Genomic DNA, 27,918 nt, shown 5'->3' on the forward strand with positions numbered 1-27,918 from the left:
TTTCGAGTCACTGTGACCTTGACCCTTGACCTAGTGACCTGAAAATCAATAGGGGTCATCTACCAGTCATGATCAATGTTCCTATGAAGTTTCATGATCCTAGGCATTAGCATTCTTGAGTTATCATCCGGAAACAATTTTACTGTTTTGAGTCACTGTGACCCTGACCCTTGACCTAGTGACCTGAAAATCAATAGGGGTCATCTACCAGTCATGATCAATGTACCTATGAAGTTTCATGATCCTAGGCGTAAGTGTTCTTGAGTTATCATCCGGAAACCATTTTACTGTTTCGAGTCACTGTGACCTTGACCTTTGACCTAGTGACCTGAGCTAAGTGTATTCAGCTAGCTTCATGTAATGATGTATTATAATGACGTTGTTAAATGAGGTTTAATTGGGCATCAGTGTGATTTGATTGCTGGCATAGTAGAGAGAAGATTAATGACTTCTCAGTACCCGATTAATGACTTCTCAGTACCCATTTAAATTAGGAGCACCTGGTAACAAATAGAATTTAAACATTCATGGTGTTGAAGAGGATTGTTTGAGGTGACTATTGCCAATGATTCAATTCTGGGGAAAGGCTTGCATGTAACTCTAAAGTGGCCGTCTATAAAGATAAAGCTTTATGATTGATATTTTTTTAGTTTTGAACTTTAATGTTTATACAGGCTTTAAATTGTACATGGGTCATAGTCTATAGGACTATCATTTAAACAACTATTTGGCACGGACTGAGGTTTACTTCGAACCCCACACTGTCATTGCAAAATGCAACTCTTCCTCTTGAATTTGATTAATTTAAATTAAACAGCTGCTAACTGCTACACACAGTTTAGTCCCAATCTTATCCACACAATAGCAATACTTACTGATGTCATTACATCGTGTAGAAATCTAAACGGAGGTTTTGAAAGTAGCTTCTCTGTCAACGGTGGCTTTTTAATGAATTTTCCAAGACTGTCTTGGGTTTTCTTTGCTATTTTGGGATCCATGGTCCCAGGCTGTGGGTAGACAACTGTTACTTGTTCTAAAAAATTGTTTTTCAAACGTTTGACGCGTTTAAATGCGAAACATCAAAATAAAAACATTCAACTGTCAAACGCTAAACTTTCATGTGTACGGAATTTTATCCCACAATACAGTTCGCTCGCGCAAGAGCATTGTAAACTTCCGTTTTAAGAATGTACGTAGTTGCTATGGTTTGAGGCTACACAACAGTATTAAAACTAAAGTTTACCAGCGCAGATTTATAGCTTTCCAATCCCTAATAATACGACTAATATGATTATAGGTGCTACCTAATTTACGGGCAAAAGCTTTTTAAGTTATTTTTGATAACCATGTATTTTAAATAAATATATGGACATGATTGTGTTCAAAATATGATAATTGTTGCAATAATTAAGTAATGCATCCAAAAAAATCAATCTTAAAACGAGTTACATGTTCCAAGCTTAAAGATCTAGCATCTTATTTTTTTTTTGTTTTCTAGCCACAGGAATTTATAGCTGGTTCGGTGTCTGTGGTATAGTGGATGGGGTGTCTGCTAACTGGGTTAGTCACTGGGAGGTCTCTGTATTGATCCTTTAAGTGGGAGCATTCTTTAGATAACCCTAAAGACATACTATGGCGTACCATTTGGATTGAAAGTCAAGAAGACCTACACGTTAAAAAGAGACATGTACGTCGAAGTACAATAATTGTACGTCGACATAAATATATAAAATACCCTTCGAAGTATATATTTGTACGTCAAACTACAATTTGTACTTCGACATACATGTTTGTACTTCTACGTACACATTTTCTGAACAGCCAATCAAAACACTAGTCTCTTGAGCTGCTTTTCCTCCAGATTTATTCATAATAAATGTTTAAAATCTCTTTTTTAGTTGAGGACAAAATGAATAAAAATATCAGAATGGCAAAAAAAACAACACATAGAAGTTTCAAGTATTTAATGCATTTAAATAGATTATATACAAATTTGAAGAAGATTCAATTGTTACCTTTTTAAAATTAAAATTATTCAGCATATTGTGTGTATGAAATGATCATGCGGGGCGGAGTATCACGACCGTACAGCGCATTACTGTGTAGGAAATTCCCAACGGTAACCAGTTACCAAGCATTAATGGGATAAATAATGTATTATAAACTCCCCGTTGGTCGTATTTTGTGATAACCATAACTTGCATAAGTCAGAGGTTAATTCCGCCACGCCAGGTCAATAAATACGCACAATATCTATGAGTTAGCGGTCGATAGTTGCATAATTTGGTATAAATTATAATAATAATAATGTTTAATAAATACGTACAATATCTATGAGTAAGCGGTCGATAGTCGCATTATTCGGAATAAATAATAATAATAATAATGTTCAATGTCAAAAATCTCTAAAAGCAACAGACGTAAGATGTCTTCTGATTGGCTAACACTCAAGGGTCGGTGAAAATTGTACGTCGAAGTACATTTCTCGTTCTACTTAGTAGGTCTTGTAGACTTTCGACGTCATGGTACGTCATATAGACACTAAGTACTGGTCCTACCCAGGAAACAGTTTGTTTCATCAAATGTCTCAATTCAACTTGACAGCTTGCTAAAGCAGTTGCATTTAGCATACAGTACACTGATTTAACATAATCAAAATCATGTGATGTGTCAAATCAATTTTGTTCGACAAATTTGACAGGATTTTTTTTAATCCAATAAGTTTTAGACTGTCAAATAACACACACTACGTATTGAAAGCCATACCTGGAGCTTTCGTCTGTATATCACTGACTTCATCAGAAGAATGATTTCTACTGTTGGGAAACGTTAACACCACTAATTGTCTTCTTATTTATTATCAATGTATAATTAAGTGTAACAGCATAACAACATACTTGATTCGCAATTAAAATATTTAATAAATACAGGTATCTTGCAGGTTTCTAATTTTCTTTCGCAAACTATTGTTGAATAGTTTAAATTTTGTCGCCACTAAAAAACTAGCCATTTTGTAGCAATTCTAAAATCACAGTCTAAACTGCATACACTTAGCTCTATAGTTACAATTTGAATGCAAATATTAGAATGCATCATGTTATATCATCCAAATAACACATTACACAGTACATTTATAAAAAGGTATGTGGTATTGTGTGGAGATACAAAACACTTCACATCATTTATTTGCACATAAAATAATAGTTTCAAAATAAGTAAAACTAAAACACTGTCATCAACCTACATTTCAAGAATATTTACGTATATGAAATTACAAAGTGGTGTTATTGTATTACCTTTTACAAAATTAACATTGCTGGTTTTGTACTGGCCATAAAACATTTATCATGGATTAACAAGTAACAACCAATTTATTAATTACACAATAGAACGGAAATCATATTAATTGCATTATGCATTTACTAAACAAGCTATTTGCTAATGTTTAGAATTACACTATCTTACTAAAAATGATCACAGGTACTTAGTGCTTTTACATACTTGTGGTAAGTTTTGTATTACTAGTTTGACAATTATCGGCAGACACTTGTCGATATACAGACAAAATTTGCATGGGAACTTTCATATTTTTTCAGCATAAGTGCCTTCGAATTGTTTATTTAACAACCCTTTGACATTGTTTGCACATCTGATCTTATTATACAATAGCTGATTTTTTTTATAGATAGACATATATAGACTTTTCAAAGTTCTATAAAAGTTCACACATGTTTCATCCAAGTAAACAAACAGAACCAATAAAGATCACCACAGATAATAACTGTGTGTATAGCTTGGAAATTTGATAGTTCAGGAATCCCTCCTTTGTTGATTTCTGTAAACTAAAACTGTCAGTTTTGCTGGATAGAATGGCTTGTATGATGCACAGCTCTTGCCTTCGCAGAACAGCTTCTAAAAACGGAAAACCAATATATATCTTAAAATTTGATCAATAATGCAGACAATTTATAAATGTCTTGTTTTTTGTTGATTTCGAATCTGGAAGATTTTTTACGTAAGATTGTGTTACGAAAATCCAACGGTATCGGATTTTGTGGTTTTAGGCCTAAACTAATTATAGTGATATGTAACCTTTCGGGATATCGGTAAAGTGCGAGCAGACGAGGTGTCAGGTGTAAATACGTTAAAAATTAAAGCTAAAAGACTAAACAGTTAGATCGTAATATCTTTTAATTTGTGAATAAATGTGTTTCTGGTGGATAACAACGACAACTTACCAAAATATTGCTCATGATCACACGTAAAACTTCTTTCTGAGACATAGTGTACACACCGGTCTTACTGACAATAACGAAGTGACGTCACCATCTATGTATAGAATGCTTTCTGAGAGCGAATGGAAAATGCGTCACATATTCTGACAAATAAACAGTAGGGTGTCGTTATTGAAATACCGCGAGAATACTGGAAGAATAGAGATGCCAACTATAGTGTTTAAAACAAATAATTTTTTAACAAGCGTTTGTGATTTGTCAGGATAATAAAAACAATAAGATATCGAAAAGATCAAAGCAAATAAATTCGACAGAAATCTGAGATTCGGCAATATATTAAAGACGGGTTATGTTCACCTATATTGTGTTTGGTAAAGACTGTAACTATATGTAGTGAACCAGTCTTCGGCTTATACCCACTGAAGAAGAGCATTCAGGGGAGATAATTGAGTAATGACAATTCTGGAACGGTTGCGAAGAAAAACAAATAATGCGAGAATATTTAGTGCGATTCGCTACACAATTATGATGTCATTGATATAACTTTTCTTGAGGTATGTATTTACATGTGATTTAGCATATGTCAAAGTGTTTTTGATTTGTTCAATGTCATAAATAGCATCGCGAAAATATATGTCGCGTGGCAAATTTTTTTGAGACGTATCCATATGTGGTAGTCTTATGTAATTTTATGTCTAAATTCCCATATGTATGAACGGTCAACGCCCGCTTCGCGGGCTTTTGCCCGTAGAATTTCTTGCGTATAAATTCTTCAACTTTAAATAAATAACAATATACTGGATAGCGTGTCCGGTATTTCGGTCGTTTTTTGCATTACAATTACAACAATATAAATAATACTTATGTGTGACCTATTGATTACACGCCACTAAATGTAAGAACCGGGCGTGTGTCTATGATCGGGGGGTACTCCAACATAGATGTAAAGCTTATTTGCTTTATAATGTATGCGTTATTATTAAAAAATAGTTAATCTGCATAGGTAGACATTTAGGGGCAAAGTTACACATAATGATACACAAATGATGATTTGTTTTTTTCAAAATTGACTGCATCAATCTACCACTTAGGCGGCAATTTTAGTCAGTCTTGTGTAAAATGTTATTGAAAATCAAGATGCTGTTCTCAGTATCAGCTAGATTAATGTATATTTCCATCTCAAGTCTGCCTGGTCAAAGGTATAGGCGTACCACAGCTATCATTATTTTGATTTCATATAGATCTACTTTCAGTACACAAGTTCTTCTTCTTTTATAATAATGGCTATGTTCAATACTGATACATTATGGCCATGCGTGGGGGGTTAAAAAGAAAAAGATTAATAGGTTTCCCGAGTTACTCAATCCACTCAGGAAAATCCTATCAACAGTGATAAAAAAGGGTGCAAAACCTAACACCCTAAGCCCTTAAGACTTAAATATATACATATACAACTGTGCAGGTGGTGAGAATATTAGTCGAGTTAAAAACAGGATAAAAGCAGAATCATGTGATCTAAGGAAGGAACACTGATGTAGACAGCACTGATTTAAATTTAAGGGATCGTATCAGCGCTGACTACATAAGATGGAAGTGTGTTCCATTGTACAACTGTTCTTGGAAAGAAAGAAAATTTGTGGTAATCAGCTGTACTTGGTGGTATTTGGTATGCCATGTGATGGTGATGGCGTGAGTGTCTAATGTATGGAGTGAGATAGTGAAGGGGATTGACATCAACATGATTATATACTATTTTATAGAACAAAATGAGTCTAGCTTGTTGTCTTCTTGATTGCAAGGTATTCCAATTCAAATCCCTAATTATATTTGTGACCGTGCCCGGTGTCTTGCTGTAATTATTTGTTACAAATCTGGCAGCTTGACGCTGAACATTTTCAATTTTATCAATATCTTTCTGATGGTAAGGGTCCCACACACTAGAGCAATATTCCAAGGATGGTCTAACAATGCTGTTATATGCCGCTGCCTTAGTTTCCATTTTAGAGGAATGAATGTTTCGTTTTAAGAAACCTAAGCTCTGGTTTGCTTTACTACTAATTTTATTTACGTGAGGTGACCAGTTTAAAGTTGAGCTTACTTCAACGCCAAGATAGGTGGCTTGGTTTACAACAGACAGAGGTTGATTGTGAAGAGTGTAGGCTGTTTTTAATGGTTTACGGTTTCTCGTAACATGCATGATATGCATGATATGACATTTTTCTATGTTAAAAGACATCTTCCATTTCAGCTCCCACAATGATAGACTATCTAGATCTCTCTGAAACTGAATAGTGTCAGCCAAAGTTTTTATGGATCTGTACATGACACAGTCATCCGCAAATAGACGGACGTTTGACTTCACAGACGAAGGTAGATCATTCATGTAGAGCAGAAACAAAAGAGGCCCAAGAACTGATCCCTGGGGTACGCCAGAAATTACAGGGGCCATGGTGGAAGTTGCCCCATCTACAACAACCTGTTGAGTACGGTTACCAAGAAAAGCTTTAATCCAAGAGTGTGTAGTGCCCGTGATGCCATAATGGGCTAGTTTCAGCAACAATCTACCGTGGTGTACAACATCGAAGGCTTTGCTAAAATCCATGATGGCAACATCCATCTGGTCTCTCTGCATGGTAGAAGCTAAGTCATGGATAAAGCCCACAAGTTGGGTTTCGCAAGACCGCCGGGCTCGAAAGCCATGTTGGTTGTCCACCAGGATATTAAAGTTGTCAAGATGGTCTAAGATGTTTCTAACAATGATATGCTCCAGCAATTTACAAGCAATACATGTTAATGAGACTGGTCTATAATTACTAGCTTGGTACTTTTCACTTTTTTTTTAAAATAGGAGCTACAAAAGCCATGGACCAGTCAGAAGGGACAGAACCAGAAATAAGTGATTTGTTAAAAAGAATTGTAAAAATAGGTGCAATTTCATTTGCACATTCCTGTAAGATTCTGGGTTTGATTTGGTCTGGCCCTGCGGCCTTGTAAGGATTCAGTTTGAGTAGGAGTTTCTTAACACCATTTACCGTAATATTGATTGATGGCATGTTTTTATACGGGCTATTACCAAGATCTGGATATGAGCTGTTTGTGTCATTAGTAAAAACAGAAGAAAATTGTTTATTTAAGACTTCAGCTTTTTCCTTGGGGTTAGATTTTAAGACCCCATCATCCCTCAAAGGTGCTACACCACAGGAGTTTTTTAAGCTTTTTATGAAACCCCAAAAACGTTTAGTTGTCCCATGTTTATGTTCTGTTTCATCACATATTATGTTGTTCATGTAGTCCCAGTAAGAGTTACGAATTTTCTTTTGTATGGATGATCTGATCTTCTTAATTTTTGGAAGTAAAGTGTAATTTTTAGTCTTTTTCATTTTGCTATAAGTCCGGTCACGTTTTTTTCATTAGCTTTTTAATGTCAGAATTCAGCCATGGTAGATGCTGCTTGCCAGAAACAGTTTTAGTTGGTATGTATTTTTCAACAAGTGTGTTAAGACAGACTTTGAATTTGTCCCAAAGCTGCTGGACATTCATATCATTAATATTGTTTACATCTATAAAATTTATTAAACAAGTTTTGATTTCCGACCAGTTAGCCTTGTCAATCAGAAGTATTTTCCGTTACCTTGTCATTGTCTGGAACTTTTAACATGACATGCGAGTTAATGTTATATTTTTGATAGATATTAGGCGCCGTTCTAAAAAAACATAAAGAAAGGTCGGGTATGAAATACGTTGCAAAATACAGACAACTTTCACCGTGTAAGATCTCTTGACAAAATTAGATAAACCTCCTTTGACACCGTGCTCCACCAACACCTCTTGCCGAAGATTGAAAACTACGACATCTGCGGTCAATTCCTCACATAACGTAAAATGTGCGTGGTGGTTGAAAGAGCGAAGTCCCGTCGCGTAGCTGTAGGAGCTGACGACCACAATGCACAGTGTTAGGGTCCCTGCTGTTTCTCTGTCATATTTATGACATACCAGAAAGAGTGAAATCCCACATCAGGCTTTTTGAAGACGACTGCCTACTGTCTAGAGCCATCAACTCAATTAAAGACGACCGAATTCTACAAAAAGACCTTAACAACCTATATGATTGGCTAGACAGTGCTAAATATTTAGGTGTTTCCATTTCAGATGATCTTTCTTGGAACAAACATATAACCAACAGTACAACGAATGCTAATAAATCTCTTGGTTTCATCCGCAGGGATATACAGACTAAAAATGAAAACATCAGAGGAGTAGCCTATAAGACCTTAGTTAGACCCCAGTAAGAATATGCGTCCTCTGTCTGGAGTCCACATACCAAACAAAACTGTTACAAAATAGAAAAAGTACAACGTAGAGCAGTCCGCTGGGTGAAAAATGACTTCTCATTCTACAGCAGTGTTACCGGTATGCAGACTGAACTTGGCTGGCAGACTTTGAAGGACCGACGTGACCTCTCCCGACTGACCCTTTTTTATTGTGTATGGCTTGGTAGCCATTTCGCCGCCATCATATCTTGAGAGGCCTATGAGGATGACTCGTCATATGCACCCACTCTCATTCAGACAAGTCCATACATCAGCTAACTACTTTAAATATTCCTTATTTCCTTACACCATAGTTCTTTGGAACGGCCTACCTGCCTCAGTTGTACAGCAGGCAGACCTAGAGGGGTTCAAGCGTTGCCTTAGCCCCACTCTACTCCCCAGTCGTCCCTGAATGCAGAAAACAGTGTTTTTAAACAGCTTTTAACCTATAAATATGTTTCTTCTTGTTTAACACTATCACACTTTTATCTTCACCTCACTTTCATGCTTTGAAGTCTCCCTTTCAATGCTTTTAAACATTTTATTCTTGCACTGACACGCGCACCTGCCAATAGTACCCGCAAGGGGGTTCCGGCAGTATTGAAAGATAGATGATTGGGGAAAGCGGTATATCACCAAGAAATGTTATTTCCTCAGTTAAAAATCGAAATCTTCATCCTTATACACCATTGACAACAACATTCCAAGAGAACCCATACATAGACATTACTTTCTACAATGACCTTAAATTGAAAACCCACATCTATATAACACGAGTCAACTCTACACTAGTTTTCCTAAGACGTAACCTCAGATACTGCCCGAAAGCTGTCGTTAGACCGCATACCAAGCGCTAATTTGTTCTATACTGGAGTATGGGAGTGCAGTGTGGGACTCAAACCAGAACGACGACATAGACAAGCAAGATCGAGTCCAACGATCTGCGACACGCTTTATCACGAAGGATTACAAATCCTAACAAGATGTATGCGTATCAGCCATGTTGGACGATCTAAACCTCCCAACACTACAAGAGAGGCGACGCCATCAGAGATTGACGTTCTTGTAAAAGGTAGTGGTACCGGCTATCACTACTGATCACAATTGGCATCGTCTAAGACCGAAACGCACAGTTAGGGCTACGAAGTTTGAAGATTACATCCACCAAAATATAGTGCTAAAATCAGTGAACATAAACTCCAAGTGCTACCATCCACTACACACAAACAGTGATATATTTCTTTCCGCGTATTCTTGACTGGAATTAACTCAGTAAAGGCACTGTGAACTCAACATCTATTGAGTGTTTTAAGGCCACAATATCGGGAAATGTGGGAAATTTTCCTGGCTCATATTAAGCTCATGCGCACTCCCCATGGAATAGAAGCCAAACTTGGTTACTTCAACGTATCATTCAGATTCAAATTCCACACAAGTCTAATGATAAGCAACGTATGCGTCCACATTCCACGCTACTTTATCGCATGGCAGTTATGCCAGGGAGTGTTACAAAAATATATATTAGCAAACTGGAAATGGTTAAGGAAAACACGCCTTCACAATTTATTACAACATCTGGTCATTTTCACCGAGATGCAAAAGGTGTAATATTGCTAAATAAGGCAGAACGATGTCGTTATCACGCTTAACGGCTAGGACGAATAATTGCGAAAAGTTGTGACGCCTTTTTTGGGAATATAAATAAGGACGTTCACACATGAAATCAATTGAAAAACATAGCGATAGAGGAAGTTAAAGTCAGTCTCTGTTGCTGAGAGTACTTAGAAGAGCATACACTTTAAGGCAAACTCATACTTAAGTTACCTCGCTCAAAATGATCATACAATCATCGTTAGGATTTAAAATTAACTCATTAGATCTGTAAAACCATAGTTATTTGCCCGTTTAATTTAGGGGGGGGGGGGGGGGGGGGGGGGGGGAGGGGGTCAACATCCATATTTCGCGCTCGGAAGAAAGCATAGAAATATTTTAAGCCATTTGAAACTTAAACTTACACATATATACAATATACTTGACCACCAGACCTCGAATGATACCGATTATAGACTAATTCTGACCTTCATTTCTTAAATTATTGCCACTTTATACGTGGTACAAATACCGCGTCAAACCATGTGAAGGTAATAGAGCATTTATTTCCGAAGCTATGTCAACCAAACACGCACATAATTGTGTTTGAAGAGCATATTGTTTCCCGGGTTCAGTAACACCAGAGTAAAACTAATGAAATCATTATAGTTTTCTGTTCCTTTCGGCAAACACTTCTCGTTGACATCTAGATGGCTTTAATTTATCATAACCTGCCATCGTATATGCCTTACTTTTACAATGTAACTGATACAACTACAATATTTGGTATATGTTTCTCACAGACCGTTTTCAATAGAAAGTAAATACAAGTTGACATAGTCAGGGTGCAGGATCACGTACGCGACTTCATAGGGTTCACAAATGGATATTAATGGATGTAAACACACCGGTAAGTGGTGTCTTTTTCAAACAACTTTTAAAAACATTTTTTTATAAAGAATTTGAACTAGTGCTCACATGACATTTTTATGCTGCTTATATCAATATAAAAAACATCGTTATTACTTTATTTAATAAGCCTGTGTTATTGGCCAAAATTCCACGGTTATGCTGCACGCAACGTGAAATTTTGGCACCTATTTCAGTCGTATTCAATAAGGTATTCTTAAATCTTAAGATATCGACACACACTGCAAGAAAACCCGTTTTTATGCACTAAAGAATTTTGCAAACATATTTCAATAACTTGAGATATTTGCAAAAATAATGTTCTTAACGGTTTGTTTTCATTCTGTCCAGCCCGTGTTTAATCATATGTGAACCCCGTTGATTCTGCACAATGATAGTGGCTTTGACCGTGACCCTGCGATTTACATTTCTGGATTTTTTTGTCAAAAGGAAGGCGCACACCGTACACAGTTGTAGACATGTTGTGCGTGGTCAGTACATATTGACTACGACATCTAGTATGTACTCTTAATTTCTTAAGCCTTATTACGCCTTTCATGTTTTGTAATTACATCTTTATTTTGTATTATAATGCTTTTAAAACAAATAACATGTATGAACGTGTTCATTGAAATTAACAACGCGAAGATAACAGTTAATATAACAGATATACTAGATATCGCGACACCCGCTCGTACAAGGGAATAAGCATTATGCAATAGAAAGCAGTTACATGGCATATTTCAATATACATTATCATATTGAGTTAAACGTGTTCATTGAAAATCAATGCAATAAAACTGGATCCCACAATAATTGTACCACAACAATAATACTGTATGTACTATGTAGATATACCGGGTTAGCATACATGTTGATATACACGAGATATAAAAGCAAATATTAATGCAACATAAATAAAAATAACCCGTGTGACCTACTAAATACTAAACTAAAACAGTTAATATGATGTTAATTATTGTCGACAGGCTTAATTTTCATCCAATAAGTACAGTGACGCTTATAGAACTGTATTAATGAATACAGAACGTCTGTAATCATCGCATATCTTTTGAATTAGGAATCGAAAATAGTTGTTTAATGTTTGATATAGTTATTTTGTAATAAGAAATGTCATAGCACAACACAGTTACACATACTTCTTCAAGTCCTTGTGTGATGTTAAAAGGAAGATATTCATTAAATGCATTGCGAAGGTACATGAGCAAGGTTGATAGTAACTTTTACATCGCCTCATTATACTCCTTTATATGCTTCTTATATAACACATATAATTTTATTAAAACACATGATAAATTGTATTGACTGCTTGAAAATTGTGCATAAAATTATTGCTTTTTACTATTTATAATAGTAAAAGTCGATCATTGGAAATACCTCATCCACATTGTAATACAAATATATATATATATATATATATATATATATATATATATATATATATATATATATATATTATCATCACAATCAAATGAGGACAAAAGTAAATCACTTTTGAAAATTAATACTAAATTAGAATAATAAATGTCTCGGGGCACAACAGTATCATTAAAAAACAAAACTTTAATTGGTTAATGTCTGTTACTGTAAATACAATTAATTTAAAAGCCCATTTATTTAAATAATTCAGATTTTATTGAATGTGTATAAACGACTTTCAGATATAGATCTATTAAGATAAGATTCAGATAAAAATTGCTAGTTTTTTAATTAATAAGCAATTTTTTAAAAAGTTATTAATTGTATATTTACAACACCATAGACAACAAAAGAGCATGACATGGTCAAGTTTGCACTAATCTGGAAAGTTATGCACACCAAAACAAAAGAAGCGAATTGTTCTCTTATGCCCAACATGTTTTTTTTCACCAACAGTCCGACCATATAAAGTGGACGCAAACATTGAACTATTTGGACAACAAAGTCCATCTTATTTTTTTTCTTCGATTGAATCTTCCTTCTTGGACGACCCAAACATTTTGGACAAAAATATCGCGCCCAACGTTGCTACACCAGCGACGGCAGCAGCTGTGAAGACATCGTCCACCTGGAGAGGACAATTCAAACTCCCATAGAGTAGATATAATTGTGGCTTGAGTAGAAACTAAACCTGATGTATGAATTATAGTTATTTGTCTGAAGCCACATGGCTTTTAATCAAGCAAACTATAGAAAATAAACATCATAATTAAAAAATGAATCTTCAATTACGAACTAGTTCCCAAATATCTACACCATCATATTTCATCTTTTTGTGTTATGCCTTTCCAAGAAATATCGATCTTGAGATGAGGGAATATGATAATTAGTAGTCTTTCGCTTGTGAAAACATGACGAACGTTCGTTAGAAAAAAAATCTGGCACTTAAACCAACTTGTGGGAAATTTTAATGAATCCAAATACATCCAAATATATATATAATCAAATGTTGGATTTGAGAACGAAATGCAAACCACATTTATGTAAAATACACATATCGAAACGTCATGGGTTCGATCCCCACTGTGGGAGCGTTCTTCAGATTTACCCCCAAAGTACTAGTTCTATTCACAGGAAACGGAATCGAGAGCGATTCAAATAAGCCTTAGGCTTTCTATGCAATCGAACTAAAATAAATAGGTTTATACTAAACTTAACTAAACCACATTTAATATATATCTAAATACCAACCTGTTTGCTTTTTGCTTTCCCGTATCTACAAAACTTGGCAAAATGTTCACAATTTCCCCACAGAAGGTTGTAACCAATCTCACCAATCATTTCCATGGCTTTTTCTATGATTTCTTCGGGAGACAATGGGCTGAAAAACATAAATAAAGATGCATTATGTTAATGATACGGACGGATACATATGATTACTATGCATAAGGTGAATCAACATATTTAACAGCATTGATAATTCCGTAATTACAATACGTTTCCGGACACACTCTTTTTTTATCCCAGATAATTATATTTGTTAACTTTAAGATTGCGGACACGGATCGTTATATTTGATTTGTTTGGGTACAAATGCATGAAAACCTGATATACGGAAGAATATATTTAAGAGAGCTACACATTTCCATGCAAATAAAAAAATATGTTATAGTTACGTGCTAGAACCGTCATGCGAGTTGTTTTTATCGGCTTTTGACTCGCCGGCAACCTCCCAGAAATCGTCGACGCGGACGAAGGCCTTGTTGAATCGTTTGCCGCAAATAGTGAAGATGTTACCGGAGTTCAGGTTAGCGTTTAGGCCGTCATTTTCGTCGCCAGCCAGATGGACGACCTTGCTGTTTCCTGAAACAGTCAAAATCTTATGTTCATAACCTACCATCTACGTGAGTTATTACGGAACAATTAAGGTTCATTTAAATTATTAATTTATTAAGACATTAGGTAAATATTTAAAAATACATGAATACACACAAACACTGCAAATAAATTCGAACGTATTTATTTTTAAATGTGTTAATATGCTAGAGATTTTCGTTGTTGTTTGTATCTTTTCATGGGAATGGTTAAATGTTATTTAATTATTGAAGTAAAAATAATAATATAAATTTCATTTCGTTTTAGTATTACATATACTCCAAGCATAAAACTAATACTGAATATATTAAAACATTCTCGGCAAGTAAATTAAATTATGGCAATCACATTCCCTTGGCATGCTACATGCAATATGTGCTCTGTTTATATGGCTATATACTGATTGTATTCGTCAGTAAAATTGTATGTCTGTCTATTTGTTAATAATGATAACGCGTGGAATTTGAGTACATAAATTGGATGAAAATCTTCATACTAAACCAAGCGATCATTTACTGTTTCTCGTCTTACATTTTAGCCAGTATATATGTTAAACAAGATGTTCTCATATCGTTGTGTTATATTCTGACTTAATGTATGATGATCATTCCACATATGCAGCAATTGGTATACCATGCATTAGAGGAGTAAACAAAATACATTTCTATGGTAGCAACCTGAACGAATACAAGACATAAACGCGATTAAGATCTAATGCGTTTTTAGCACAACAGATGACACTCGTTTTATAACAATAGTGTTCACTAATGTTCAAATCTGAATATTGAACACGTTTTCAGTAACATACATGTTTCGAGGCATTGTTCGGGCAAATAATGGATGGTGCGAATTATTGCAGCGGCAAATGCAGTTAATATGAGTATTCACAATGACTGGCAATGGCAGGTACAGACTTGGGTTAATCGGTGCGTAGAAATTTATATTTCGAAATATCTCGGTTACAAAACGTTTCTAAAAACTTCATTCCCAAAAGACACACACCTTTATTGATTTTAAATAATTGAGTTCCGTGTTAAACAAAATACAGTCATATGATATGCAAGGTATATTTGCATTCCGCCGCATTGCTAATCTATACTGGCCCGCCGCCGGTATATCTAGTTACGTGCTATTTTGCGCATATTCATGCTGTGCAATATTATTCAAACATGTGATAATTATTTCATACATTTAGACTGAGTTATTCCTTTAGTTGACATAATATTTTAATCACAGTTATTAGTTTTTAATACAAGAATATGCGATTTGTATCGTAATATACCAGGCGCTGGTAAACCTTGTCTATATCGACCATTTTATATCATATATTCCACATACACAACCATGTAAATCTGTGAAACTCAAATGTTAAGAGGCGTTTATTACTGCTTGTATACATTATAAGGGTCTTCTGCAAAGACATATTTGTAATATAAAAATACTCGCTTTAAATTCAAATAATTATTGTTTATGACCTGATGATGATGTACTTTCGAGCGTTTTACTTGAATACTTATTAGATATCCAGCAACACGTACCTTTGTAGATGGCCCAGTGCGAATAATAATAGCCCCTTTTGAACTCAACAAGGTCTCCGGGTGTAAGTGAAGCTAAAACCGCCTAATTGTGCACCAACACTTGCTGAGCCATATCACCACTAATATGTCATAAAGCGAGTCAATAGTTGGGCTCCAAATCAACAGTTCGGAAAAAAACGATAGAACGTGAATTCCCACTCAAACAGTTGCAACAGCTGTGCTATTATTATTTATTACTCATGCTCACGTTCAAATACTGAGTTCCTTTTAAGTGTTCACTTCACCCTCAATATAAGATACTAGTTAACAAGCGACATACTACAACCTTATACAAGATGTGTACGTATATGTACTTGCGTTAAGCAGGACATTTATCATACCGATATCTAGGTTTAAGAAATATACACGGAGACAAATAATCGATACTTAATACGGGAGACCGGTGTTCCATGCTTATCGCTTTAATTCCATTGCCGAATTAAATTGCTTATCCTCAACGTTTTTAACATGCTAAGAGTATACGTTATACATCTACATACGTTACATATGACTACTACATGCAACACCTAAGGAATAGTCAAATAGATTCTATTTTATTTACACTCACATGATGATGTATGTCTTATCGATTGAGCTTGAAATATAATTTTTTACATATTATATTGAAATCTAGTCTTTGAAACATACCGCAGTATCGCTTAATATTTAATTCCGAGTTTCCAGCACACATGAATAATATACTGTACATTTGATTGTATATTGCGACATTGACCAGATCTTGACTCTCTCTCTAATTCATTTCCACACACATGTATACGGCGGTAGGTATCGGTTTGGCTATCCACTGAATAACAGCATTTCTTAGCGTTAAAGCCAGGTATGAAAAATATATAACCAACCTCCGCGCAGAGATTTGACTGGACCCAGCAAAGCTGGATCAAATTGTATGTGAGAGCAAGGAACGAGAACTCTGCGTGGATTTGATACATAGCTTTACGTAGTACTCAGTGAAGTCGATTAAGTATATAACTAAGTGATGCTATTGTGTACCATTTGGGCCGTTAGTATATACACAATGTAGTATAATAGTAGGAATGCACATCATGCATGTGCCAAAATAACCCAAACAAAAAGTGTTTTCTACTGTGATATGCACTTTATGAGACGCTGTATACGAAGTCCTATTAAATACTTTAAAGTTGTATTTTTACTACCTCCCCTCCCCCTAAATCGAATGGTTATTCCGTCTTTAGATGAATTCTGCATAATGACATTATTGCCTTAATAAGTAGCATATGTATTCTGCAACATTTATATTATTTTCTCTACATACAAAGTACAAACAATTCACCGCTCATGCTTCATAATGCTTATTTTCAGTTCCGTCATAGTTACCATTTGTTTCAGGTCGTAATTGACCAGCGTTATCAACCTTTTCTGATTGCTTACTGCAATATTGAAATGTTTATGCATTATATACAAAAGATTTAATCTGGCCCTTATTTAGTTTAGCACATCATACTACATTTTCTGAAAGGGAAACGATGAAAAATGAGGACGCGATGAAATCACTTGCTTCCATATAGGCGCTGAAGATAGAAAGCGGCGCATCCGGGACCTCGCACTGTGATGGTACAGTGGATCAGTATAGGTTTCGTATACCGAAGGCCATGTGATTGATTCAGATTCTGTTTATAACTTATTTGTTCCAATACGGTGGTGCAACTTGTTAACTGATAGAAAATTAATGACTGGATAGTGTTTTGTTTTAAATCGAACTCTTGTTGTCATCTATTCATTACGTTATCAGCGATAAAATGACATCTTATTGCTCTTACATATCAATTTATTGACACTTTGTCGGTGGAATTACGAAGATGTGCATGGAGTCTGCCTTAAAGGTTATTGGCTGGAGAAATAATATGTACATAGCTGAAACCTTGGTGCTTAGCTTAAATATATTGTTATATTGTTCTTGCAGTTATGGGTTCAAACCTCACACTGAACACTATTTTTATTTGCTAAATTAATTTTAAAATATACAACTTCTCAGCATTTTAAATCCAACAGAAATGTAAAATGATTGATTCGTAAAGTTATCTTTTCGAACCCTAAACACAATAATATTTACTTTTAAGTCATTGGTGCAGAAGTCCACGTTGCCAACCAGCATGCGGCGATCGTACGACGAGCAAGCGACCTGCAAGATTTTCGCCGAATATTATTTTCGTCATCACGAAAATCAAAGACGCCAAGAGAGATGGAAAGCGTGAACGGATCGCGTATGAAAGACTGAAACGAATACTCAGATTTGTTTTCGATGATAAAGGCGATTTAAATTTTTCATGAACTTTTCATCATAAGCTTGATAATCCGATTACCTCGGAGAAAATTTAACAAACGGTCGAATCACTAAAGTGTAACAAAGACTAAGGGTTTGAATATATATTGAATACGTATTTTATCTAAATCATTGACATTTTATCATGACATCTGAGTGTTGTAGTAAAAACGAAAGTTAATTCAGATTATTTTCATGAAGCCTATATACATGGTTTAGTATTTCATTGTAAAAAGGTTCGACTTCCGATGTTATTATGAACAGGCGAATTACTCTAGCTAGTTGTTTATCAAAATATTTACGTTGAAGTTTTTAATACACGTATTGCATGCTGCTTAATAAACAAAATAATATAATGTTGTACGCCAACTTCCGATTTTGAAAAGGGCGTTCTAAAATTGATAAAATTGTATTATTGTGTCCATGGTTAAAAACTATGTATATAGAAACAAAATATTCTATGTTATGTTTGTTGACATGATGACTTTTTTTACTCAATTTTTAGCAGTGCAATAGTATGTGGCGTTAACTAAAATCTGGAGTGCTTGGTAAAATTCTTTGAATTTTAAGAGATACGTATTTTAATATGAACTCTTGTTTTCAGTCATTCTCAATTTATACTTATTACTTTGGCTGTGCTATTGGCTAACGTCAGGGGGGTGTAATGTCGTCTCCCTTGCTATTTTCCTTATTTTGCCAAAAATGTATATGCCAACTGATGTTTATTCATGCACGCTTATTGATAACATCGTTTAAATACTTTTTAACTCAAAATTGAAACATATAATAAATAAGTTGATGACTTTGTTAGTTCAACTTCAAGCTATGCAGCAGAAGCATGGGGCTATTCGAAATCAAAACAAATTGAAATACTCGTATATGTGTTAATATGAATTGTTTAAATGCCATTAAATGTCGGCTAGATAATGTTGAAAAAAGGCTCTCTCCTATTGTTTAACTCGAGGAACGCTTCACCAGTTTCGAGACATACATTAAATGCACGTGCCTAGCACTTCAGACTCCTATGAAAGGCGTCGAACAGCGCGTTGACCGACTAGAGCACGCTATAGAGGGCGCGGATATCGCTGTTGCCGAGGTAACGAATCAGGTGGAGCACTGAAGAAGGAGCGCGACAACTCCAGAGAGGATATTACGTATCCTAAATCTCGATCATTGAGAAACTACCTTATTTTTACTGGTGTACCGGAAATTGTCGGTAAAACACCGGAAGTGACAGAAACAAAGCTCCGGATGCATCTAAACGAGGCCATGAAGATAAGCATCATTCTTCGGGCCAAACAACACCAGGGAAGACCCGATCAATAGTGGCAAAGTTTAACTTCTTTAATTACCGTGAGGCTGTACGGCGGCAGTGGAAACAACTAAACGGTACAAACTTTAACGTTTTTGAGCAGTTCCCACCAAGCCTAGACGGCTGGTACCGAAGATGAAAGAGGCGAGGGGGACAAGGCAAAAGGTACTGGATAGCCTACGATACCTTCTACGTGGACGGTCGTCCGGTCCAGGCAAAAGGGCACGAAGGAAGAGAACTAGCGATCCTGTCGTGGAATGTGAATGGTCTGTCGCAAAGCAAGATGGACGCTCCTTTATTTGATGTTTGTTAAAATATGAAATTTATTTTTGTTTAAAACTTTGACCAATTTTACGAGTACCATTTCTTTAAATGGATATATTTTTCACAATTTTTATAGAAAATTCCAGATCAAGAACGCTCGTAGATGAAGCGGTGGGGTAGTTGAATATTTTAAAGAATATTTAAAAGATGGTATTGACATGATTAAAAATCATCATGATTCAGTTATCAGATTAAATTAGATCGACAATTTTTTGTTTGATTCCAGATAATTTATCTTTTGGGATGTCATGTTTGGTGCGAAGATTCACCTGCATAAAATATCATAAGTGTTGAGTTTTTTAAATTTAATTATTGTTTTTAATTTATGACAATAAAGGTCGTTTTTCACGTGAGGTAACTTTAACAGTAGGATTGGGTCCATATCTGATTTTGTTATTCATGATGATGTAAATAGTTTTATAGATAATATTGATTATGATCCAGATATGTACTTTGCTAGGGCCTCTGTAGACAGGTCTCATAATAACCACGGAATTAAACTGCTTGATCTATGTAAATCCTCAAGTTATCGTGGCAAAATAGGTGATACGAGTCAATATACATATTTAAGGTTTGCCATGAACGAAATCTTGCAATAAAACAAAACTTTTTGTTACACCTTTTTAATGAATTCAGTTTCCACGCACCGTTATATTATACATTACATTATATTGTAACAATAACACGGTTGATCAATTGTCAAAAACTGAAACGAAGTTTAAATGGGACGATTCATTGCGTAACGGGTATTATGAGCAACCTACCCATGTATAACAAAATTGTAGACGGTTTAGATTGTTCAAGTTGTGACTCGAGATCTATAAAAAGTGCGTTAAATAAGTGTACTGATATTATACGCAATGTTGCTGATGCTTTATTTTTGAAATAACATTTAATAACTAATACTTCAAAATTAGTCATGTAGTTTGGTTTGATGTGAAATGTAAAATGGCACAAAATCAATATGAGGAATAGACGGATGGAATTCTAATCCCTTTACATAAGAAAGGCGATAAATCTGATTTGAACAAATATAGAGGGATTACTCTTCTAAGTTTTTTCATCTTAGCTATTCACTTCAGTATTTAACAATAGACTTGAACGTTTGTGTAGTAACTTTAATATAATTTCGGACGCCCTATCCGGATTCGGAAAAGGGTGCTCAACAATTGTTGCTTTGTACATCCTCATGTCCTTTGTTCAAAAAAATGTAAATGAAAATAAAAGAATTTATGTTTTATAAGTCGACATAATTAAATGCTTCGATACTGTTTATCAAAATGCATGATTGCTTAAAATATACAAACCTGGAAAAGAAGGTAAACTTTTGAGAATTATAAATAATATGTATCAAAATGTTAAGTAATGTGTTAAGCCAGGCACCTGTTTGTATAGGTCCCTTGTTCATCATTGTTCATCATACTTGGACTATTTTTTAGCTATGCTGTCGGTTTACGACGAGGTAAGGTTGTGTCTCCTTTTTTGTTCCATATTTTTAGAGGACTTAAAATTGTTTTTACAGATTGACTTTTCGTCCGGTCTTAGTATTGATGACATTGTATTGATAGTATTGATAGTGTACACTCAACCTGTTCTAAATGCTGGGGATTAAAGGTAAAAACCGATAAAACTAAAATAATGGTGTTTCGCAAAAGGGGTAGATTAATTATTTCAATCTCAACATGTACATTTGAAGGCCAGCAAATAGAAGTAGCAAATTATTTTTATTATCTGGGAAGGGTTTTTAATTATACTTGAAATGTTTAGTTAAATTAAGAATATTCATGTGGAAAAGCATGTATAGCTCTGAATATGTTATTTAACAAATGTAAAGAGTTTGACTGGAAGCCAAAAACACAATGTCAGCTATTCGATGCTTTTGTTGGATCTACACCATGCGTAATTCAGTTATACTGAAGTACGCATGTGAGATAAGGGGTAAAACAAAGTCAATGTAATTAGAAAAGGTACATTTAATCTTATGTAAACGAGTGTTAAACGTTTTAAAGCAAAATGTATGTAATGCCATAGTGTACTGCGAGTTAGGAAGATATCCACTATTTATTCATGGGATATGTTAAGATGGTTAAATATTGGTTGAATCTTATTCAAACTGATAATTTTAAAATCCATGTATGTACAATATAAAGAAGTGAAACTCCAGCTGCTGGAGCAGTATTGAATTTTCATTAAAAACAATTAGTTGGTCCTTTATTTAAGGCAAGTGACCGATTGCCCAAACAGTACAAAACAGCACAATACAGCACAATACAAACCAACATAAACACAAAATATTAAATTTTAAATTTTTAATAGCATTAAATTATTTCAAAAACGGTCGGTCTAATTGGGTATCTAATGTAAAAAAATTATTAGAAACCTACGGTTTGTCATACGTGTTAAGTTATCCAAGCTCCGTCGATGTTAACATATATATACCACATTTTAAAACTGTTGTTATTGATACCTATAAACAGGAGTTTATAGATCTGTTGAGAATAACTCTATTCAAAATATGTACCGTGTGTTTAAGTCTATGTTTGTGTACGAATCTTATTTCGATTTATTACCTAAATCATTCACACTACGTCACACAGCTCCGAACTTTTAGTCTGCCACTAAGAATTTTAACTGGATCATATGCTGATCAAAATATAACACAAAACGAACGTTAATGCCTTTGTTGTAACTAATTAGATGTTGAAGATGAGTTTCATTTTGTTTGTAAATGTGCTTTATACGCGGATACGCTGAAGCAACTACTTAAAGAAATGTTATACCATTATACCCTCTGTTTATAAATTTCACCAATTGTTGAGTACAACGAATAAATTTGGACTTATTAAATAAGCCAAATTTGCTCTGAATTCTATTATTTCTAATGTTGTTACCTTACTTCAAATAGTAATCCTCCATATATAACAAGTATTTTATCAAGCCTTTTCGTAACCGTATATGATTCTGCTTATGTTAGTGTTATTGCTATGTTAATCTATGTGACATAAGTGTATGTGAAAGTGTTTAGACGATGAACACTGTGCAAGTCTGAATAAATATTTGTCTTGTCTTTTTAATTTAATTGTAAACAAAGAAAAACGATTGAATGTGAATTAACTAATATTTAAACGAGAGTTATATATTATTCGAGAACACGTAGCTGCAGCATTTTATTTAACAATGAATAAAAGGGGAATTAAGCGCTTAAAACGTATGAACATGAATGGATAAATATAGGTGTCATTAAAGATGCCTATTGACTTTGACCAATTCTCACATAGTGATATAAAATAAATTTGAAGAAAACAGTTATATACCAGAAGATTGCGACACAAATAGCCAGAAAATGCATGCAAAAATGGAAATCTCAGAAAGACTTGTAAAGTACCGCAACAACATGGCGGAATTGGATATATTTGCGTATCAAGTAATTAAGGCTATAAATGGGATATTATTGATATCATCAGCTCAATCGTAAAAATAAAAAAAGCTCATACCAATCAAAACTTGTTAATTCAGATTTCGCTATTCGAATGCTTACAATCTTTATGGTAGTATTCAATATATCATATACATATTATAAGAAATCATACTAAAATGAAAATACTGTTTTTATTTTCAACATTCTTGTGAAATAGAAAACGTAACCGTTACTGAATGCGATATAAAAACATGTACAGGCATAAACGCCTTCTGAAATTTCAGTATGCTATATTCTTATGTATTATTTTTATTATCAATTTACACATAACATAACACTTTTAATTTCATACCCAAAGTTATTGTACACTACAGACTTATCAATTATTAGTAAATGTGTTAAATGGTTATATGTTTTAAAGTATAATAACGTTTATTTCATTCTCATGTAAAATATGATGTTTACAAAAGCACTTAAATGAACTCGTAATTAAGCTTTACCGTTGCAATCTTTAAAAAAAGAACCAGTAATTAGTAACTAATTACGCTGTATATTGATACAGCATTAGGTAATACATAAGAAATGCACATATGAAATATTAAAGCACGCTGTTCTAAACGCACACTATACTCTGAAGGCGTTTATTTTTTTTTATTTTTTTCCTTTTTCTACCTTTTTAAAATTCCGTACAATACCATACATAACGCGGCGACACCAACAACGGTAACAGAATTCTCCGTCTGAAAAAGAAACAGAAGCTCGTTCAATTTTGCATCCGATGACGCTCACTTCGTCATATTTTATAAGTTGACTGTTTTTACCGTGCACTTCGCTCCGTCCTTCGTTCAAGTATGTACTTAATGACCATTCATTAAATGAAATACGGTGTAACGCTAAAACCAACGTGCTGAAACTGTATTTGTTTATGAAAAATATAAACATGTTAATGTGTATACAGTACCAATTTCACAAGTAAAAAGCAACGTTCAAGTTTATGATTTAATCACGTACCTGGTCGCTCTTTTCCTCCCCGTATCTACAGAAGTTTGCGAAATCTTCCCAGTTGCTCCATAATATGTTGTAGCTTTTCTTCCCAATCTTATCCATGGCTCGTTTTAATATTTCTTCAGGAATAGACGGGCTGATCAAAATAAATAAAGATACCATCGATAACTGAAACGGTTTCACAAATACGCACACGGTGAATCCACAAACTGAACATATTGACTGATATTTATGTAAATGCGAATCCACAAACTGAACATATTGACTGATATATATGCAAAATGCGAATCCACAGCTGAACATATTCACTGATATATATGTAAAATGCGATTCCACAAACTGAACATATTGAATGATATATATGCAAAATGCAATGCCACATCTGAATATATTGACTGATATATATGCAAATGATGAAACAAAGAACTCAGCATAGGCAGATATATGTATGAAAAAGGTGAATCCACAAACTAAACATAAACTTATGTACGTATAATGTGCAAAAGACTAATTTACTAACGGAACCAATAGACAAAGGTGAATCCACCAACTGAACATGGTTTATATATATGCAAAAGGGTATTCTACGAACTGACATATGTAATGATAAATATGCGAACTATGCAAAAGGCGATACTTGAACTGAACACGACAGAAATAAAAATGTAAGACAATTCAACAAATGAAAACAAAATTAATGATATCCAAAATCACAATAAGTAAGAAGACAATGAATTCGTGTGTGAACGATAAACATAAAGTTATGCTTAATAATAGAACACACCTATATTATATAATAGAAGGGCAGTATGCACATAAATGGACAATTGAATTGAATTAAGAAAAGTATAAACTTTCAGGCAAAAAATTAAAGAAATTAGTACATGCGATAACCGTCAAGCGAGTTGTTCTTGTAGGCCTTCGAATCCATTGCAACGTCCCAGAAATCGTCAACACGGACGAACGCTTTGTTGAACCGATTACCACAGATAGTGAAGAAGCAACCAGAGTTCATGTGGGCATTAACGCTGTCATTTTCGTCGGCAGCCAGATGGATGACGGCGTCTCTTCCTGATAAGTCCAAGACGTTTCTTTGTAAGGTACAGTTCACGTTCGTTATGTTTACATGAACATTTAATACACTCCTCAAATTATTTAGGCTCTAATTTAAAGGCTTCTTGTTTTAATCCCGAATCACTAACAGTTCGCTATATGCATACGTAAGAAAAACTAGTAAATGTTTAATTCGTTGCATTTTAGTTATCGTACATAAATCAGATCATACTCTAACGTTATATTAATCAAATGTTCTTCATGCATAAAAGAACCGATTTCGTTGTACTTATCAGACAACTCAAACGTTAATTGCTTTATACGACATTTACGTAATACCTGGACATCACTTAACACCATAACTCTTCAACAGGGATTCGAATGGTTGTGAAATGCGACAAATGTTCAAATCACATTTTTGAGGTAATGCGAAACTGGATAGTTATAATAATTCTAAGCTTTAATTGTATCTAGTAGTTATTCCACAGAATAATTCTCGTAGTGTTTTTGTTTCGTGATTTACTCAAAATGTTCACTAATTAGGAAAATTTAAGTCAAACATAATGGTCAATTATTTTTCAGTTACATATAGCAATACGAAAGATTCAAGCATATGAGTTATTTGTTTTATAATAACCAGGTCGATGAATACTCTTAACCCAATGCATGTATTTAAATGAAGAAGTAATAATTAGCACACGAACGCGCTTTTTTGCATGATAGTAAACACGTCAAGGAACGGGAGCTTCTCGTGAGATAAAGGATACATTGCTGTGATTACATAGCATATATATATATATATATATATATATATATATATATATATATATATATATATATATATATATATATATATATATATATATATATATATATATATATATATATATATATATATATATATATATATATATATTTATATATAAAGGATACACTGCTGTGATTGCATAGCATATATATATATATATATATATATATATATATATAAAGGATACACTGCTGTGATTGCATAGCATATATATAAAGGATACACTGCTGTGATTGCATAGCATATATATATATAAAGGATACACTGCTGTAATTGCATAGCATACATATATAAAGGAAACACTGCTGTGATTGCATAACATATATATATATAAAGGATACATTGCTGTAACTGAATAGCATATATATTTTTTTAATTGACATAACATTCCCAACCAAAGTTACTAAAATTACAGACACCTGAGAGTGTGCGCGTTGTTATTATTTTAAATACATAAAGATACTCGAACCTTGCATGAAGACCAGAGTTATATAACAATACATCTTCATGACGAACAAAAGACAGTAATACGATACGCCTACGACCTTCAGGCACGCTTGCATTGATATAATTACTTCATGTCTGGTGTATGTGCTATGAGGGTTTATGCGTACTATATTCAGGTTATTTCAATATTTATATACTTATGAATGTATGCATTTAGCCCAGTAATTGCCATTTAAACAGCTAATAATGTTAAGTAACATCCAAGTCAACACAATTTGCTCTGGGTTTTATCGAATATTTAGCAAAATATTGTATTTAAAATGTCGTTTATTTTGAGTCTGACAGTGCAAAAACTAAAACGTTGAGAAAACGTTTAAGATCGTCTTCATCTAAATTTCTATATACGGAGTAGTCCTTGTATTATAAAAGTAATAGTAATAAACATGTATATTTATTGTTTACGAGCAAACGATGATACGCTTTCTCACTTAAATAATTATAACGTACCTTTGTAGACGGCCCAGTGTGAATATAAGCCCCACCACCTCTTGAACTCCACAAGGTCCCCGTGTATGAGGTCCGCTAAAACCGATTGATTGTGCCCATTCATATCCAAACAAATATGCCTCTCTCCGTGCTAACACTTTTGCACCAATTGAACAGTTCGGATCAATAAAACCAAAGACCTATAGAATACACAGATTGGACACTGTCGTCTTCGCTATAGCGATATGCGATAATATCTAACGGCGGACGCGAGTCACGTGACATTGATTTTGGAGATGCCGGTGTACAGTAGATTCTTCTCTGTTCCAGCCAATCTCCACGCAGAGTTGTCGTTCCTTGCTCTAACATACAACTCTGCGAAATGCTCAGCTGGCCATTTTGTCTATAAAATAGGTAAAACCGAACAAACGCATTCAATGTATATTTGATTGGATATTTAAGATCGCATGCTTTAAATTAAGAAATATGACTTTTAAAGGTACGATAAATCGTGCAAAAACTTGCGAGTTTTAATGCAACTCTTTGGAACTAATTTATTTCCCATTTACGCAGATGGAATCATTCCACGCACTTCACAAATGTAAACAATTGAACATATTTTTGTAGTGACGTTAATAAGAATTGCTTCGACGTGTGTATGTTTGTTGGTTTCTTAACATAAAAAAACCATATCAATTTTATAATAATGAATTAAGACTGATATAAGATATCATGGTATGAGATGGTTTTCTTTAATGCAGTGAATGCAATGTAACCGTCGTGCAAGAGATTGTTTAGTATTCTGTAACCTCAATGATGAACGCTTG

The 27,918-nt window shown here is 34.2% G+C and overlaps 2 protein-coding genes and 1 long non-coding RNA gene across 7 annotated transcripts in view; 1 reads left to right on the forward strand and 2 right to left on the reverse strand.

Annotated features, from left to right (window-relative positions):
- LOC127867749 (TRAF3-interacting protein 1-like) overlaps positions 1-1,169 on the reverse strand; it is a 35,472-nt gene extending 34,303 nt beyond the window's left edge. For 2 of the 5 annotated variants that reach the window (XM_052409112.1, XM_052409111.1), the window contains exon 1: positions 876-1,158. In XM_052409112.1, the coding sequence (XP_052265072.1) occupies positions 876-998 (123 nt within the window). In that variant the 5' untranslated portion in view covers positions 999-1,158. Of the gene's footprint in view, positions 1-875 lie in introns of all 5 variants that reach the window. The other 3 variants (XM_052409108.1, XM_052409109.1, XM_052409110.1) reach the window with 3 other exon arrangements.
- A 2,935-nt stretch (positions 1,170-4,104) lies between these two features.
- On the forward strand, positions 4,105-7,826 carry LOC127870322 (uncharacterized). The gene is made up of 2 exons (XR_008044760.1): positions 4,105-4,789; positions 6,484-7,826. It is a non-coding gene; the product is annotated as an uncharacterized LOC127870322 (long non-coding RNA).
- A 3,873-nt stretch (positions 7,827-11,699) lies between these two features.
- Positions 11,700-27,918, reverse strand: part of LOC127869865 (uncharacterized) — a 30,855-nt gene continuing 14,636 nt past the window's right edge. Inside the window, exons 7-10 of the mRNA XM_052412521.1 lie at positions 15,898-15,979; positions 14,161-14,347; positions 13,736-13,865; positions 11,700-13,112 (exon numbers count right to left, since the gene is read on the reverse strand). Coding sequence (XP_052268481.1) covers positions 12,996-13,112; positions 13,736-13,865; positions 14,161-14,347; positions 15,898-15,979 — 516 coding nt within the window. The 3' untranslated portion in view covers positions 11,700-12,995. The remainder of the gene's footprint in view (positions 13,113-13,735; positions 13,866-14,160; positions 14,348-15,897; positions 15,980-27,918) is intronic.

Source organism: Dreissena polymorpha, chromosome 2, assembly GCF_020536995.1.
Source record: "Dreissena polymorpha isolate Duluth1 chromosome 2, UMN_Dpol_1.0, whole genome shotgun sequence".
Classification (NCBI taxonomy): Eukaryota; Metazoa; Mollusca; class Bivalvia; order Myida; family Dreissenidae; genus Dreissena; species Dreissena polymorpha.